Source organism: Ruditapes philippinarum, unplaced genomic scaffold (assembly GCF_026571515.1).
Source record: "Ruditapes philippinarum isolate M1 unplaced genomic scaffold, ASM2657151v2 ctg108_1_1_1_1, whole genome shotgun sequence".
Taxonomy (NCBI): Eukaryota; Metazoa; Mollusca; class Bivalvia; order Venerida; family Veneridae; genus Ruditapes; species Ruditapes philippinarum.
In genome coordinates this window covers 56,232-72,411 of record NW_026855637.1, presented here as the reverse complement: position 1 = coordinate 72,411, position 16,180 = coordinate 56,232, and the positions used below count along the sequence as shown (strand labels likewise).

Below are 16,180 nucleotides of genomic sequence, written 5' to 3'. Positions count from 1 at the left end.
GATTAGAACCGCATAAAATTTAGTGTCGCTTGTTAAACAAAAAAAGATGGCGGCGCCCTTGGTTTGTTGTCAACTTTGTTAATTTTATTTATTTATGACGTCAGTGAACTAAGTAAATTTTATTTATGCAGTCCAGTTACCAAATTCAATCTAGATTATAGTTTTATATTAAAATGAAAATTCATGTTCTTTTGTTTAAGGACTCGTAGTTTTGAGAAAAGAGGTATGTTTTCGGACAAAAAATTTCGGATAATGCTATGATGATAAAGCGTAGAACAGTCTATAAATGTGGCTCAAGCTAGATTATGGTCAGAACTCTAGTGTCACGGACATGCTTCACTCCTTAAACTTCAAAAACTGTAACTCAGATGTATAGATGGTCATGCATTTTTACTTCCTTGCGCAGACAAGTCTATGCCCCCTAGTCTATGTCCCCGCAAGTTGTTTGACATTAATGGAAGATAGATATGTTACGGTTTAAAACTGTTTACTACTTAGGGGAGAAGATGTGTAAGCGGCCGGATAGCTTAGCTGGTAGAGCTGCAAAATGGTATTTTCAGGGTTCCGGGTTTAAGTCCCAGATAGGCTGCACATTTTTCTCACCCTGTAACGTTTGGTGCCCAACGGGGACCATAACTAATATAGCTCAAAGTTTAATTTACATTGCTCTGTAACTCTGTGAAATTCGAAAACGAATTTCAATATAGCAGGGGAGTATGTCACGGTTCCAAACTGTTCACTATTTAGGGGAGAAGATGTGTAAGCGGCCGGATAGCTCAGTCGGTAGAGCCGCAAAACGGTATTCCAAGGGTCCCGGGTTCAAGTCCCAGTCAGGCTACACATTTTTCTCACCCTGTAACAGATAGATGTAATTAAAATCGTATCTGTCTTAGATTGAATCAAAGTTATAGAATAGACATTTCTTGCAAGGGAATCCCTACAAAATAGCACTCCTAAATGAAAGTCGCAGGCAAGAGGAAAGTATATTTCCCTTAAATTTGTGTGACAATTTCATCATAACGGTATTTTTTTTGAAAAAGGAAAGCAAACATTTAGGAGAAAACTGCTTAATTTTTTTTTAAAAAAATCATGAACAAAGACACTGCCCTATGTTTATCTACAGCTGGGCAAGCCAAAACCCAGGCCCACTTCGTGGTCCCCGTCCTTGGACTTCCCCGTATGAACAGCCCAGTACTTTTGAATGGAAAAAAGTCGAGCAAATATCATCAAATTTAGATTTTATCCTCAAGAAAAGATAACTTATTATCATGAACACTGTAGTGTTAAAGTGTATGATAACTTTAATGCATGTTTAATATTCTATTATTGTATTTTATCATATTGTTTAAGTAACAGTGAGTGATTCTCATAACATGTATGTGTTTTTAGACAGCAATGTAGATATCAACAACCCAAGCCCTTGTACACCAGCTGTTATTAATTCATTAAATATAAAAAACAGCAACATACTGGTTGAAGAAATAAGCTCAACACTAATTAAAGTTTTATTTTTTTTATTTTTTTTGCAATATTTACTTATTATTAATTATATTTTTGTATATTTATAATTTTGACCCAAACTTGGGCTGGAAGATTTTACCCAACACTGCAAAGGTTATTTATGGAAAATAAAAGTTGTTCTCTAACTTATTAATTATTTTGATTTGATAATTTGATGAAAACATCATACATGTATGTGAACTCTCCCACATTTAGCGGGAGACTCCCACTTTCTGCAGCCATGTTGTCAAAGATTTTTCTTAAAATAAGGGGTATTTTCACAAATTAAAGAAATCTCCCTCTTTTTGATGTCAGAACTTTCTTCTTTGTTTATTGCAAATTCTAAAATCTCCATCTTTTTTGAAGAAAAATCTCCCACTTGATCATTGAAAAAAGTTCACATGTATGAAACATTGTAATGATCATTATTGGTAGGTTTTAGATTATATAATGTTATTATCAAAGTATTTAGATAAAACAACAATGTCCATTAAATCAAGTGTATAATAATTTTCAGGATGACAATGGCTTTGATGATGATGAATTTGGAGACTTTGGAGGTTTTGAGGCAAGACATTTTTTTCGTTTTGATTCATTTTTAGACCTGTTTGAAATTATAATTATCTAGTTACTCTGGTTTAAAATTAATGTAACTTTTTTGTTTTAAGTGTTTCAATAGTAAAGATAGATGTTTATTACATTGTAAATAATAAATAGGGTATCCGTTTGACCCTTGAAATGACTCATTGCATGACCCTTCAAATTTCCAAAAGACCTGATTTGACCCATAGGATTTTAACTGGAGGGTCAAATTTTGTTAAAATCATGCACATTTGGCCTTGTAGTTAGTAAAACTTAGTCAATGCTGGTCAAAATGACCCCCAGGATTTAATGGCTAGTGAGCATCCTTAATAAAGATTCTAAAAAAACCCACTCTTTTTAAATACGGATGAAACATTAATAACTGTAACTGTGACTCTTTTGCGAACAGATTTTTTCTTTTATTTTAGGCAGCTGATCCTGTGAATGTACCAGCACAGGAAAATCCTGCTGGACAGGCTGCACCAAATGTCTGGGCTGCAATGTTTGCTCCTGGTAAGTATTTAGTTTCAGGCAATACAGGGTAACCTGGGGTTTACTTTTGATTCTAAGAACATACAAAGTTATCAAGTCAATACAACTTCTTTTTTTTCACAGTATATACATGTACACAGCATAAAAGATAAGCTTCTTATTCAAACTCACATGTATTATAGCGCCATTTAGTAGAAAATTGCTCCTTATAGACTGTAGCTGAAGTTAGTTTTGATTTGACTGTGGTTGAGTCATTGCTGTTCTTAATCTTAAGTTGAAATTGTCTCTCACAGATAAAAGTTCAACATTCAGACTTATTGCATATTTTATGAGTTAAGTTCTATCATTTTTGCATTTTCAACACATTTTAAGTGGACAGTTTCAATTGAAATAGAAATCCCCTTTTCAGCCGTGTGATCCATTCATGAGGTAACCACCCGATTATGGTTTCTAGCATATGTTTCTAAGTATAAACCCTTAACAGTGTTCGTTTTATACAGACTTACTGGAATCAAACCCACTTTTGAACATAAGATGTAGAATTTGTATACGTTTTAAAACATGCATGCTATATCTCATCTTTAAATCAATGGAATTTTTACACATGTTTTTTTTTCTGTTTATAAAAATTGTAGGTTTTTTACCAAATTCCATTATGTTAGCATGATTTTGTCCAAAATTGTTCCTTTTCCTGACCTTAAAAGTTTTCTGCATGGCACTAGTAGTACCATAACGCACAGAGCATAGCCGTGCATGTTATCTATGTGTCTCCTGTCTGTGCATACAGTAAATGTATAGACGCAATCTTTGCTTTCATGTTCAAAAGTCTAAGCATTAAACAATTTTAAGATATGTTTTATTGTTACATTTAAGCTGTTCAAGGTACCAGTAATGTGCAGCCAGATTTGTTATGTGGCCAGAACCGGTTCCCGCAGCATTTAGATAACCCACTCACACTGGATGTGGCTGGGAGCGCTCAGGCTAGCATTCCTCCAGTCGATGTTGGAGGACAAGAAGGGTCGGTAGCAGGGGCTGGGATCCAGCAAGAACCAGATCTAGGCGGACTTCAAGACTCAGTTGAGGTAAATAAAATAATTGAGCACATTTTTTAAATACATGTGCCAAAAAAAAAAGATAAAAATTCTGATGAAGCTACTGTTTCTAGGGAAATGGACAAACAAATGTTAGAGATGAAATTAATGTTGTTGATGGACTATTTATGTGTGCTGTCACAGTACTTTACTGAAAATTCTTATGTCATAAATGCTCATTTTACATCAAAATACCTTTTAAAAAATTTCATCTCAATTCTTTTTAGTAAATGTCAGAATATAAATCATTCTAGGTTATATTCTCTCCTTTTTATGCCCCCACAAAGTGGGAGCATATAGCGTTGCACTTGTCCGTCCGTCTGTCCGTCCGTCCGTACGTCTGTCCGTACGTCCCGAAATCTTGTGAACGCAACTCCTCTTAAACCAGATGGCAGATTTTGCTTAAACTTACAGGGATGAACAACCTTAATGTGTAGATGGTAGTAAAGGAAGGAATTTTCGCTGCGACCAAATTTAACAGAATTATGGCCCTTTGTTGATTTTTTCACTATATACTATGTAGAAATTTTGTGAACGCAACTCCTCTTAAACCGGATGGCAGATTTTGCTTAAACTTACAGGGAATAACAACCTTAATGTGTAGATGGCAGTAAAGGAAGGAATTTTTGCTGCGATCAAATTTAAGAGAATTATGGCCCTTTGTTAATTTTTTCACTATATACCATAAAGAAATTTTGTGAACGCAAACTCCTCTTAAACCGGATGGCAGATTTTGCTTAAACTTACAAGGAAGAACAACCTTAATGTGTAGATTGTAGTAAAGGAAGGTATTTTTGCTGCGATCAAATTTAAGAGAATTATGGCCCTTTGTTAATTTTTTCACTATATACCATAAAGAAATTTTGTGAACGCAACTCCTCTTGAACCGGATGGCAGATTTTGCTTAAACTTCCAGGGATGAACAACCTTAATGTGTAGATGGTAGTGAAGGAAGGAATTTTTGCTGCGACCAAATTTTACAGAATTATGGCACTTTGTTGATTTTTAGTTTTCAACTTGTGGCACATGTAGTCTAAAAAATATTTGACCTAGAGTCATAAGATTGACAGAACAGTGGCGTGTGGGGGCATCCGTGTCCTATGGACACATTTCTAGTTTGATGCTGCAATGAAATAGGATTTTTATTTTGATGTTAACATTTGTATGTTACTTATTAGTCAATTTTAATATCTTTATTTTAGCTGGATCTTGACAATATCAACCTTGCTAATGATATACTGGATGGGAGTTTCAGATCAGCTTCAAACAACCAATCAGGAGCCAGTTTTCAGTCACATGGTGTTGAACAAATGCCAGACATCAGTGGGCTTGACCTTGCAGCTGGCATTTTAAACACTTCTCCTGTACTAAGACTTGGAGCTGAAAATACCAGCCAACCAACTGTAGAAAACCAAAATATGCCTTCTCAAAGAGTAAACACAGAACAAATATCCAATGCAGAACCTAGTTTAGACCAGTCCTCAAGAAATATCGAAGGAGCCAATCAGATTCCTGCGTCTGCTCAAAATGTGGCCAATGAGGTTGTGAGAAATGAAACTGTCTCTCATCGAGAAAGTGAACTATCTGAAAAGGAAGCAATGCTGCAAAAAGCTAATGAGGAGAAAGATTCTCTACAAAAGGTAACTTGATGCATGTACCTTTATATTTATAATAAATGCTACCTTACAGAACATCAGTGGTTCTACTCTTGTGCCAACTCGTGTCTGAAAAATGCAAAGGGGCACGTCCTCCACCAGTTAAGCTAGAAAGTTGCCATATTACCTATTGTTTACAGTGTGGGTATGACTTAAAACCCACCAAAAATATACTAATGGATATCTGTATTATTAAGTGAAATGTAGTTAGCCTACGGAACATCAGTATTCTATTCAGGTGTCCATAATTTGTATCTGAAATAATGCATACATGATGTCTCTACATAAACCTGTTGACTGTATGTTGGAGACAATGATTATTAAATGCACAATTTTCAATAGAATTTTTGAAGAGAATACACTGTGTTTATTAAGACAATGTAACTCCAGTTGATTAGAATTCTCATTTATTTAAGAAATCCATCTTTTATAGGATCTTGAGAAGCAGTTGTCAGAAAATGCACGATTGTCAGAGGATCTTGCTCGAGCCCATGAACTTGCAGAAGCTGCCAAACAAAACTATGATGAGTTACAGGTAATTATATTCTCGTTTACAATAATAAAACTTTTGTAGGGACTGAGTGGTTAAGGTCATTGACTTCAAACCACTTGCCCCTCACCTCTGTTGGTTTGTATCCTGACACAGACTTTGGATTTGGTCATGTAGGTACTTTGGTTTATATCTTGTATGGATTCTGTCATGTGAGGAAGATATCCAGCAAGCTTACAGAACATTAGTGGTTCGTCTCAGGTGCTCATTTGTATCTGAAATAATGCATGAATGGCACTTCCACCAGTAAAGCTGGAAAGTCACCATATGGCTTATACTGTTGGTTTGACATGAAACAAGAAAAAAAAATAGCTTTTGTGATTTGAATTTCAAATACAATGTATGTTTTGTTAGACAAGAATCATCAAGTTCAAACCAGTTAGAATTTAATTTAACCATGCCTATTTTACCTTTTAGAAAACCTTCAACTCATTTTTTTATTATGACCTATAGTGCACAAGTGTCTAATGATTGATCTATGACATCTATCAATCAAAAGCAATCTCAACTTAAATCTTTGCTAAATTTGCAGAATAGACGTTTAAGTGAAGCTGTACAAGGCATTTTGGCTTTGTAATAATCTAAATAAAATGTTGGCAGTAAAGGAAGCTTAAAACTGGTTCTGGCAAGATTGACCAACATTATATTTCTTTATATGACTGTCCAAAATGTTGCTTTTATATATTTCAGTCCAAACATGAAAAACAACTTGAAGAATTAAGACAAGCTGGCCATGAAACTTTGAGTATAGTTGTAGAGGAGTATAAATGTCTGCTTAACACAACAATCCAACAACAAAGGGAGGTAAATGAGCAACGGTTGTCTGACAGGCTTAAAGAAGAAACTAACAGATTAAGGGAAATTTTAAAAACACAGGTAAGTTAACACTTCCTTTTTTGTGCCCCACTTTAGTGGCGGGCATTTAGATTTACCCTTGTCCGTCCGCATATGTAGTTGTGCAATCTGGGTATTTTCGTCTAGATATTTTTAGTATTTTCAGAGTTATTGCCCTTGACTTTGTAAAATTTTGCAATTTTCAACTTGTGTCGCACGTAACTCAAAAAGTATTTCACCTAGAGTCATGAAACTTCACAGGAATATTGATCAGCATGTGCAGTTGTGCACCAGGTATTTTTTTCTGGATTTATTTAGTATTTTTAGAGTTATTGCCCTTGACTTAGAAAATTTTTGCAGTTTTCAACTTGTGTCGCAAGTTACTCAAAAAGGATTTGACATAGAGTCATTAAACCTTATGGGCAGGTTGCTCAGCATATTTAGATTTGCACCTGGGGTTTCGCTTGTGGATTTATCCAGTATTTGTAGAGTTATTTCCCTTGACTTAGTAAAAAGATTGACAGAACAGTGGCGCGGTGGGGGCACCCGTGTCCTATGGACACATTTCTAGTTCTTCCTTTTTTCATTCATTTTGTTTTTTTTTGTGGTAGAGATTGTTATGCACCTTACCAGCTTATGTGTAGAAAAAACAACTCAGGTGCTCATCTGTGCATTTTGTATGACTTAAGTAGGCACTTGATTCCAACCCACTAAAAAACTGCCATTTAATTAGCATCCTAGCATAGCTGTGACGAAAAAAAACTAGATAAAATGTTAAAATGTTTTTAAAAAATTAAAAGGGGAACCATAAAAGAATTACCTCATGTGACAGACCTCCCTGTTGTAAACTGTTTTATTGCTAAGTATAAATAATGATTTTACTGTTATGACAAGACACCTTTGACTATAGATGTGATAAAGCTTTGATATTGCACTGTTTTTTCCCTATTTCAGAAAGAAGAATTTGATAGTTTACAAGAAGAAGAAAGAAAGAAAAATGAAGAAAAGATAGAAAAAAGTGTAGACGAAATGAAATTAAAACAAAAGGTACCATACTTGTAAATATTATTTTTACATCAATGAATGCTGCTTTTATATTCTTTAAACCTTCACCAGCTGGAACCAAAAGTGACCAGCCTTTGCTACCTCTGTGCACGTCTGTACAGTCTGACCTTCGTCTGTGCTGTTGATAACTTAATGTTTGTATTTTGATATTGAAATCCCTTCAACTTTGAATGGACTGTCCCAAATTCAAGGCTGAGTTACCAGATTAGTGGTATACTCTTTGAACCAGTGTTAGGCACTCACTTTTTTAACTTATTTTATATATAAAGAAAAATAGTCAACCTTTATTGCAACTTATGTGTGGATGCTGATCATTTACGGAATTTGATTATAAAAAATTAATATCAAATACTTTTCTAATGCAAAAGTCACAAGGGAAAGTTTTTTTTCTAAAATTGTACTTTCAGAAAGTATGTACCTGCATAATTATAAAGATTACTGTAAAAGAACAACATTATATTTGTATTATCAATATTGTTGTAGCAAATTAGCTGTATGATTGTCTCTATGGCTTGAAAATATCATTTCCTATCTGACATAATAACAATATTTTAACATACACTTTGTTTATTTATTTAGACTAATTAGATACAATCATAGAATACTTTTTCCTCATTCCCATATACAATTTAATGATGATGAAATTTCAATTAAAATTTTAATGACAAAATGTTTTATTCAAATGTATACATTTTATTTCATTGTACAAATCTTACAGGAAGAGTGTGATGCCCTTTTAGCAGAACAGAGAATAAAATGTGAAGAAATGGTCAAGGAAGAATTACAGGTATTGTATAGGGGTTTCATTGTAACTAATATTGCTTAAGTATGTACTAGAAACTTGTCCAGACTGACTCTAAAATTTTGATTCTAACAGAATATAGCGACATGATAAAGTACATGTGACATAAAAAAAGTAATAAAAAGTATTATAATAATAATAAATATATTAACTTGATAAAGTCACATGATGTAGAAATATGGCATAGTAACTTGATTTAATAACAATTATTAATGTTATATGTATATACAAACATATTATAGTAACATGAAATACTTACATGGTATACAATAACCTAATATACTACAACCTAATATACTATAACCTAATAAACAAGATGTACTAACATGATATTCTCTACATGATATACTATAATGTGATCCATTAAAAATGGATACATTCTAACAGGATATACTTAAGCCTAATAAACTATAACATCATTACATGATGTACTTACATGATTTACTATAACCTAATAAACTATAACATCATGACATGATGTGCTTACATAATTTACTATAACCTAATAAACTATAACATCATGACATGATGTGCTTACATGATTTACTATAACCTAATAAACTATAACATCATGACATGATGTACTTACATGATTTACTATAACCTAATAAACTATAACATCATGACATGATGTACTTACATGATTTACTATAACCTAATAAACTATAACATCATGACATGATGTGCTTACATAATTTACTATAACCTAATAAACTATAACATCATGACATGATGTGCTTACATGATATACTATAACCTAATAAACTATAACTTGATATACATGTTGTACTAACATGATATACTCTAACAGGATACATTATTACATGCCAATGACAATTGATCTTGGACATTGTGTCTATTATGACAAAATTGGCTTTAAACTTAAACAAACAAAGCATAATTGGGACTTAAATGTGGATTTTAAATCTGGTAATTAGAGTGATGAATCTTGGCGGGTTATGTTGGCAAGTTGATTGGCAACTAGGCACATACAGTTTCTTCCATTTCTCAACAGATTTTAAACAAACTTGCATAGAATGGTAGTTATTTTAGTGCCATAAGAGCATTTTGTGAAGAAGTTTAAAGAATTTCTATTGAACAGTTTTAATTCTGCCTATATGTCTATATGAAAAAATCCCGAAAAACATCCTTTATGGAAAATCTGGTGTTTTTGGCAGTTGGTCCCTTGACTTAAACATTTGTACTTTTTTTAGCCATACTATTCTTGAGTTATAAATATTTACAGAAAGAAAAGGAAGTAACTAGAAAAGAGATAGAAAAAGTGATTGTAGAAGAGCAACAAAAGGCAAAGGAAATGCTTGAAAAAGAGCAGGTTAGTGAAAGTTTGAAGTTGCATATGTAATGACTATTTCTAATACCTTTATTTGACCGATTTTTGTGTCATATATGTGCTGTACTTTCATTTTGAGTTTTGTTTCTTAATTTAACGATACTTAACTAGAGCTGTCATTGAGAGAAATGATATTTTTCTGTTTATTAATAATCAATTCACAATGTAAAAAAATCGATACTTTTCACTAAATAATAATAATATATGAAGAAGCATATAATTCATAGCAGTGATGACAAAAAAAATGGTCAACGGAAATCATGCAGTGGGCATTAATAAACATGAAACATGTATGAAAAAGAACATGCTTTTTACTTAAAGCATTTAAACATGTATAGAAAAGCATTACAGACAAGTGATGAATATTTAAATTAAGTAATTATTGATATATCAGTGTATCATCAATATTTATCATCTGATGATGAAAGCTCTATACTGATATGGAATAGTGAACAGTAGAGTCTGGCCTGACTGCAGGTGTATACAGTTTAGAAAAGCTCGGTACTGGGGGAATTTGTATGCTTCATTATTACTTCATACTTGTTTCATTAGACTTTATGTCAGGATTATCTTAATCCTTACCATGCTATAACAAACTTGTCCATCTATTAGTTCAGACAAACCATTTCTCATTATTAGATAAATTTTAAAATATTTACTGACTGATTAGCGAATAGTGCAGACGATTAAACAGATGGCACAAACAAGCCAGCTTACCATGGTCTGAACTGGTCACATTGGTAGAATCAGTTTCTGCCAGCAGACTAAGGGATTTATATCTGAACATATATTTAGGCAAACTTGGTTGTAACTTTGAATATCGTTAGATTTCACTTTCACATGTCTGACAACATTAAATTGTGTCATAGTTTGGAGACATGTTTGTACATGGCTGATAACCTTGTGTTCTGATGCTCTTTCTATTACTTATACATGTAACAAGAATTCTACTATTACAGCAAATGGTGTAAATTTTGTAAATATTTCATTTAGGTTGGTACACATTGGCACATTACTATATACATGTACATGATTATATATTCATAATTTTAGGACACATTTAAAAAGAATCTTGCATCTGAGATGGAAAAACAGAGAAATGCAATGGAAGCAGCATTAAAGGAACAAAAAGATAAATATCAGGTAGTTATGAAGATAAATAAATTTTTTAGTTATTTTATATATCTATTTATAATATTGCATGTTTGTAATGTTGCTTTTCATTGGCTAATCATACCATTTGTATAGATTTATACACATGGCTCCTGTAATTTTATGAAGAAATCTATTCTTTCCTCTAAAAAGGAAGTTTGCTGTATTATAAACATTCTTGGCAGGTTATTCGGCCGTATATAAATGATTGTTTGCAGTATAACTCTCGCCTGATGACTTGGGTTATATATACCAACAACTGTTTATATTGGGCTATATAACCTGTCAAAAATCTTTATAACTTTGCAACACAGCCTTTCAAGTATTTTGTGCAGATGCATGTCGGTACAAAAAGTTAGGAATAAAAAATATACAGGAGAAATAAGTAACACAATTTGTATTTGTGTGAATAGAAAAAGTAGTTGATAGTGTTTTAAACTAAAGACTCAATATACAGTTAAAACAGCATATTTCCTAAGAATTTGTGGCAAAGTATGGATACTCCTCGCCTAAATTGAACAAGGGCAAAGGCTTGTGTAATGTTAGCCAGTTGATAATTTCAAACTATAATGGTTACTGGCCAATGCTGGGTAAGAATAGGACTTCTAGCTATTACTTAGTGTATAGCTTTGTCTGTAAGAACAAGTATGCACGTGTCTATTGACCTGGGTAGGAGATGAAATGGCCCTTGTACTGCAACCATTCTCTCGATAATCATGTTACACATACTAGTAGTTTTTTTTGTTTTTTGGGGTTTTTTTTGGTTTTTTAATAGTTAAAACATTTTGAATGTCCAAAAGTAAGTTGAACATATTTCTTTGTTTTTGCATCATAAATTTATAATGATTGAGTGCTTTCTGAAAATGATTTCCAGTGTAATGGTAGCTGTTCGTTATGACCTTTGTAATAAAGGTCCCTAATAAATGAATATTCCAACTACCGAAAAAAGCATTGAATTGTTTGCTGTAAATATCATATTTTGTTTGTTAGTATCATATTATATTTATATTTTGTTTGTTAGGATCAATTAAAAGAAGCTTTGAAAGAAGAACAAACACACTCTAGAGAAGCTGTACAGCAAACTGCTCAATGTGTCAAAGATGATATGAACCAATATCTGCAGCAACAAAGGGAGGTAAGCATGTATATTTTTTATTTATTATTTTTTATTTATAAACAAAGACTCATGGCCCTTAAGGGCATAAGAGTGAACAATCAACAAAACAAAAAATAATAATACAAACATGGCATAGAAGTTAATAAGGAAGATGACTTATTGAAATTTCAGCATTATTCTTTTGACAATTTATCTCTATGACAAAGGGAAGTAAGTGTGTATCACAGCTAGATTATGTCTTTCAGAGTTACTTCTGCTGCTTATATTGGCTTTTATGACAAAGGGAAGTAAAAGAATACTGTATTGTCTTAGATTCAATAACAAATTTATTGAACTCTCCAAATAGAAAAATATTATGTCAATTATTCAGATTTTTTTAAAACTGCATGCCCGTAGACAAGCCAAAATATTTCATGAAAATGAACCTTGGGAAAAGTGTACTAAGATTTCAATAATTTAGTATCTTCTGTGTCTGTCTGCTTAATTATCCCCCAGCATGATTATTTATTATTGTCTTTGATATATTTCAGGCTGACAGGTCAACACAAAGAAGGCAGCTAGTAAGTCTGGATTTATTCCTGGAGAGTGCAAGGCATCAGCTGTCATTATTAATGGAAAATAACTCTAGTTCTGATAGTGAACTTAGTAAAGAAACTGGCAAAGATAAATCATGATCAGAGGAGGTGTGTTTATTCAGTAGGTGTGGCCTTTGTAGGTGTAACTTTTAAAGGGGTGTGGCTAAATTGGAGGATATGATTTAATTATATGCATAATCTTATTGACAGGCTTGAACTTTGTCACATGGGGTCTGTTAAGTTTTATATTTTGACTTGTTTGAAAGTCTTACGTGTTATTGAATGCAAATTGATGTGAAAGGCTCAATAAGAGGTTATGACTAATCTTATTGAAAGGCCTGACTTTGTAAGTTGGGGCCTCTCTTTATAATTTGACTTATCAGAAAGTCTTACATGTAAGTGAAGTCAAGTGGTTGTGATTTTTTATTTACTTTATTCATTACTGCTAGTTAAACCTTTTTAACGATTGGGCAAAATGGGAACAATGATCTGGTTTATGATGGGAGTCATGGGACGGAATTTCCAAACATCCAAAACAACATTGATATTCATTAGTGCAAAGTTTACATGTATGACACACCAAAAAGAAATCCCAATTTTTTACAATACTCAGATTCATTTTTTGGACTTATTGTTAAATAGTTTAAATAAATCTTTTAAGACAAAATGTAATACAAAAAGACATGGCATATTAAAAAATGATACACCATTTGGGGGTGTTCGATTTTGATACATTTTATAAAGTTACTCATTTTAGCATTTGATATACAGTATTAATGAATTTGTTAGAATTTTGAGATTCAATTTTATGCCATTCAATCAAATTCTTTTAAAGCTGCATGCCTTCAGATGAGCTAAAGTATTTCAAGAAAAATTGAGAAAAATGTGATAAGATTTTTAAAAAAAGAAATATTGAAAAGATTCAAAATTCAAGTATTGATTTCCATTTATTACATGCTTTTCGGTGGTTTATAGAAATATATCAGTGATAAAAAACTGGTAATTTCACTGTTTGAAACAGTGAAATTACCACTTTTATAATTTCACTGTTTTGAATTTAAGCCCCTTACGTTGTTTCAGTGAAATACCAGCGTGCACAGTACTGGGTACCAACTTAATGACGTGACGTCGTAAATGACGTCGCGTTGTATTATTATTTGGCGCACTTTTCATTCAGTATTATGTTTTATCACACACCCGTGCCGATTTTGCGACTCCGTAAATATGGTATTGCACGGCCGTGCATATATTTTGACGTGACGTCATTAGCGTTATACAAACATAGTGTAAAGACGCGCTAAATGTTAGCGTTATACTATAGACGCGTTAATGAAAAATGACTCTTATTTCACTTTAAACGATCTTTATTTTGGGTATATGATAAATAGAATATTAAATTCGTGTTAGTTCATTACTGAATTTATTGAACTCGTTGAATAAAATAATATTATTCAACTCGTGCAATAAATTCAGTATTGAACTTACACTCATTCAATATCCTCTATTAATGTCTTTTTAAAACGTTTCAATGCATATAATAAAAAGAAAATTTGTTTAGTTTAGTGTAATATCGAAATATATTTCACCTTGTGAACACCAAAAGTTCATATTTCTCTCTGGCTGCGCCACTCGTGAAATATACCTTTTGGTGCTCACTCGGTGAAATATATTCCGATCTTACACTGAACTAAACAAATATCCTCTATGTCATGTGTGATTAATGACTGACTGTGCAGTATTTATCACCATATTTCTACTGTGTTACTAACACATAAATGGTTTTCGTTTTGCATGTTTTGACCTCTTTTTGGTAATTTACATTAATTGTAAGTGCCGTTTGCAATGTTTAAATTACCGTCTTTGTTCATTTAACATTATTTTATCTTTGGATACATTTTCAAAATTTTCATGAATATTAGCATAAATCTGGAGGCATGCTGCTTTAAGGTTTGAAACTGCCTATCTGTAAACAAGGATTTCCATTGTATAATCTTAAACCATCATATATGGACACATGGAGACAACGTCATTTTAACCTATTGAAATATGAAATTGACCTTTAATTGGCATTTGCCTCGAAGGCCACTTTTCAAATTTTAGTTAATTTCACCAAATGATTGTTATTTTTAAAAGTTTTTTAGAGGGATAAAGGGCAACTGTCCAGTTATAAAGATAATTCGCTTTTTTAGAAATAGCTTTATTTCTTTGGTACTAGGGTTCCCGTATTTCTTTTCTTTCTGTATATTTGCTGCATTTTGAATGTGTATGATTTTAGAGTATATTGAATATTTTTCATGTGTATTTTCATTGAGAAATTTCTATGATAGAGTCGTATAAATATATTATTTTTGTAGAAAACCAAGATTAATCGATGTGCAATACATTTTGAAGACTTTATAGATTTTGTCTTATAATTTTATTCCATTATTCCATTCTCTCGGAAAGGAAGATTGTAATTTCAACAAAAGTAAGTTGTCTTGTGCAAGTATTGACCAAGGATGCTAATGCATAACTTTAATCGACAGTGTCTTAAAATGAGTAGATTTGGTACTGATCATTCCTGTGAAGTTTGGGTGAAATTGCACTAGTAGTTTCTGAGAACTAGTCCGGACAAATTTCTTTGTAGCTGGCAACACAAATACTTCTTTTATTCAAGGACCATAACTCAGCCAAAAAATCATTCAACCGGAGAACCGTATAATATGCGCAAGTACTTTAGCTACCAATCAATCCTGTAAAGTTTCATTGAAATTGCATTATTGGTGTAAGAGGAGTAGTTCGGACAAACTTTAAAAATAACAAGAGCTGTCGGAGGACAGCGACGCTCGTCTATTCGATAAAGTTGTCGCAAGGGTGTTTTATTGAGATTAATAATGCTTACCTATATGAATACATAAAATTGTCCTAAAAGGTACAAAGGCTTGTTATTAATAAGATGTTTTATCGAGCAAATCACTGCTTGATTATTATGAATGCATAAAATTGTCACAAGAAAGGCACAAACCTTTCAGTAGTTCTGGAGATTCCAGCCTACACGCAAAAACTTAACCAAGAATCTTTAATTCGAAAAAGGGGCATAATTATGCAAAAGAGCAAATCACAAGTGTGTGAAATTACAATCAATTCCTTTCAGTAGTTATGGAGATACAAGCTTACACGCAAAAACGCTGACAAATGGGTGACTGCATTAGTTCGATTATTCTGCGAAAAGTCTAGCTAAAAATTAAAGTGCCATAACTCTGACAAAAATTATGGAACCAGAAAATGCCAACGATATGCAAAACGAGACTTGGTACTGATCAATACAGTAAAGTTTGGATAAAATTTTAAGAGCAGTTTCTGAGGAGTAATCCGGACAAGCTTTGTGAGGGACGGACAGACAGACGACGGAGAAGTGGTCCCTATAGGTCGCCA

The 16,180-nt window shown here is 32.7% G+C and overlaps 1 protein-coding gene across 1 annotated transcript; it reads left to right on the top strand.

Annotated features, from left to right (window-relative positions):
* Positions 1 to 14,162, top strand: LOC132743977 (coiled-coil domain-containing protein 91-like). Its single transcript, XM_060732576.1, has 13 exons — positions 1 to 61; positions 2,018 to 2,068; positions 2,511 to 2,595; positions 3,448 to 3,656; positions 4,868 to 5,305; positions 5,754 to 5,855; positions 6,561 to 6,746; positions 7,659 to 7,751; positions 8,488 to 8,556; positions 9,818 to 9,904; positions 10,976 to 11,065; positions 12,096 to 12,209; positions 12,722 to 14,162. The coding sequence occupies exons 1-13, from the start codon at positions 47 to 49 to the stop codon at positions 12,863 to 12,865; spliced, it is 1,683 nt and encodes a 560-aa protein (XP_060588559.1). The 5' UTR covers positions 1 to 46; the 3' UTR covers positions 12,866 to 14,162.
* The last annotated feature ends 2,018 nt before the right edge of the window (positions 14,163 to 16,180 follow it).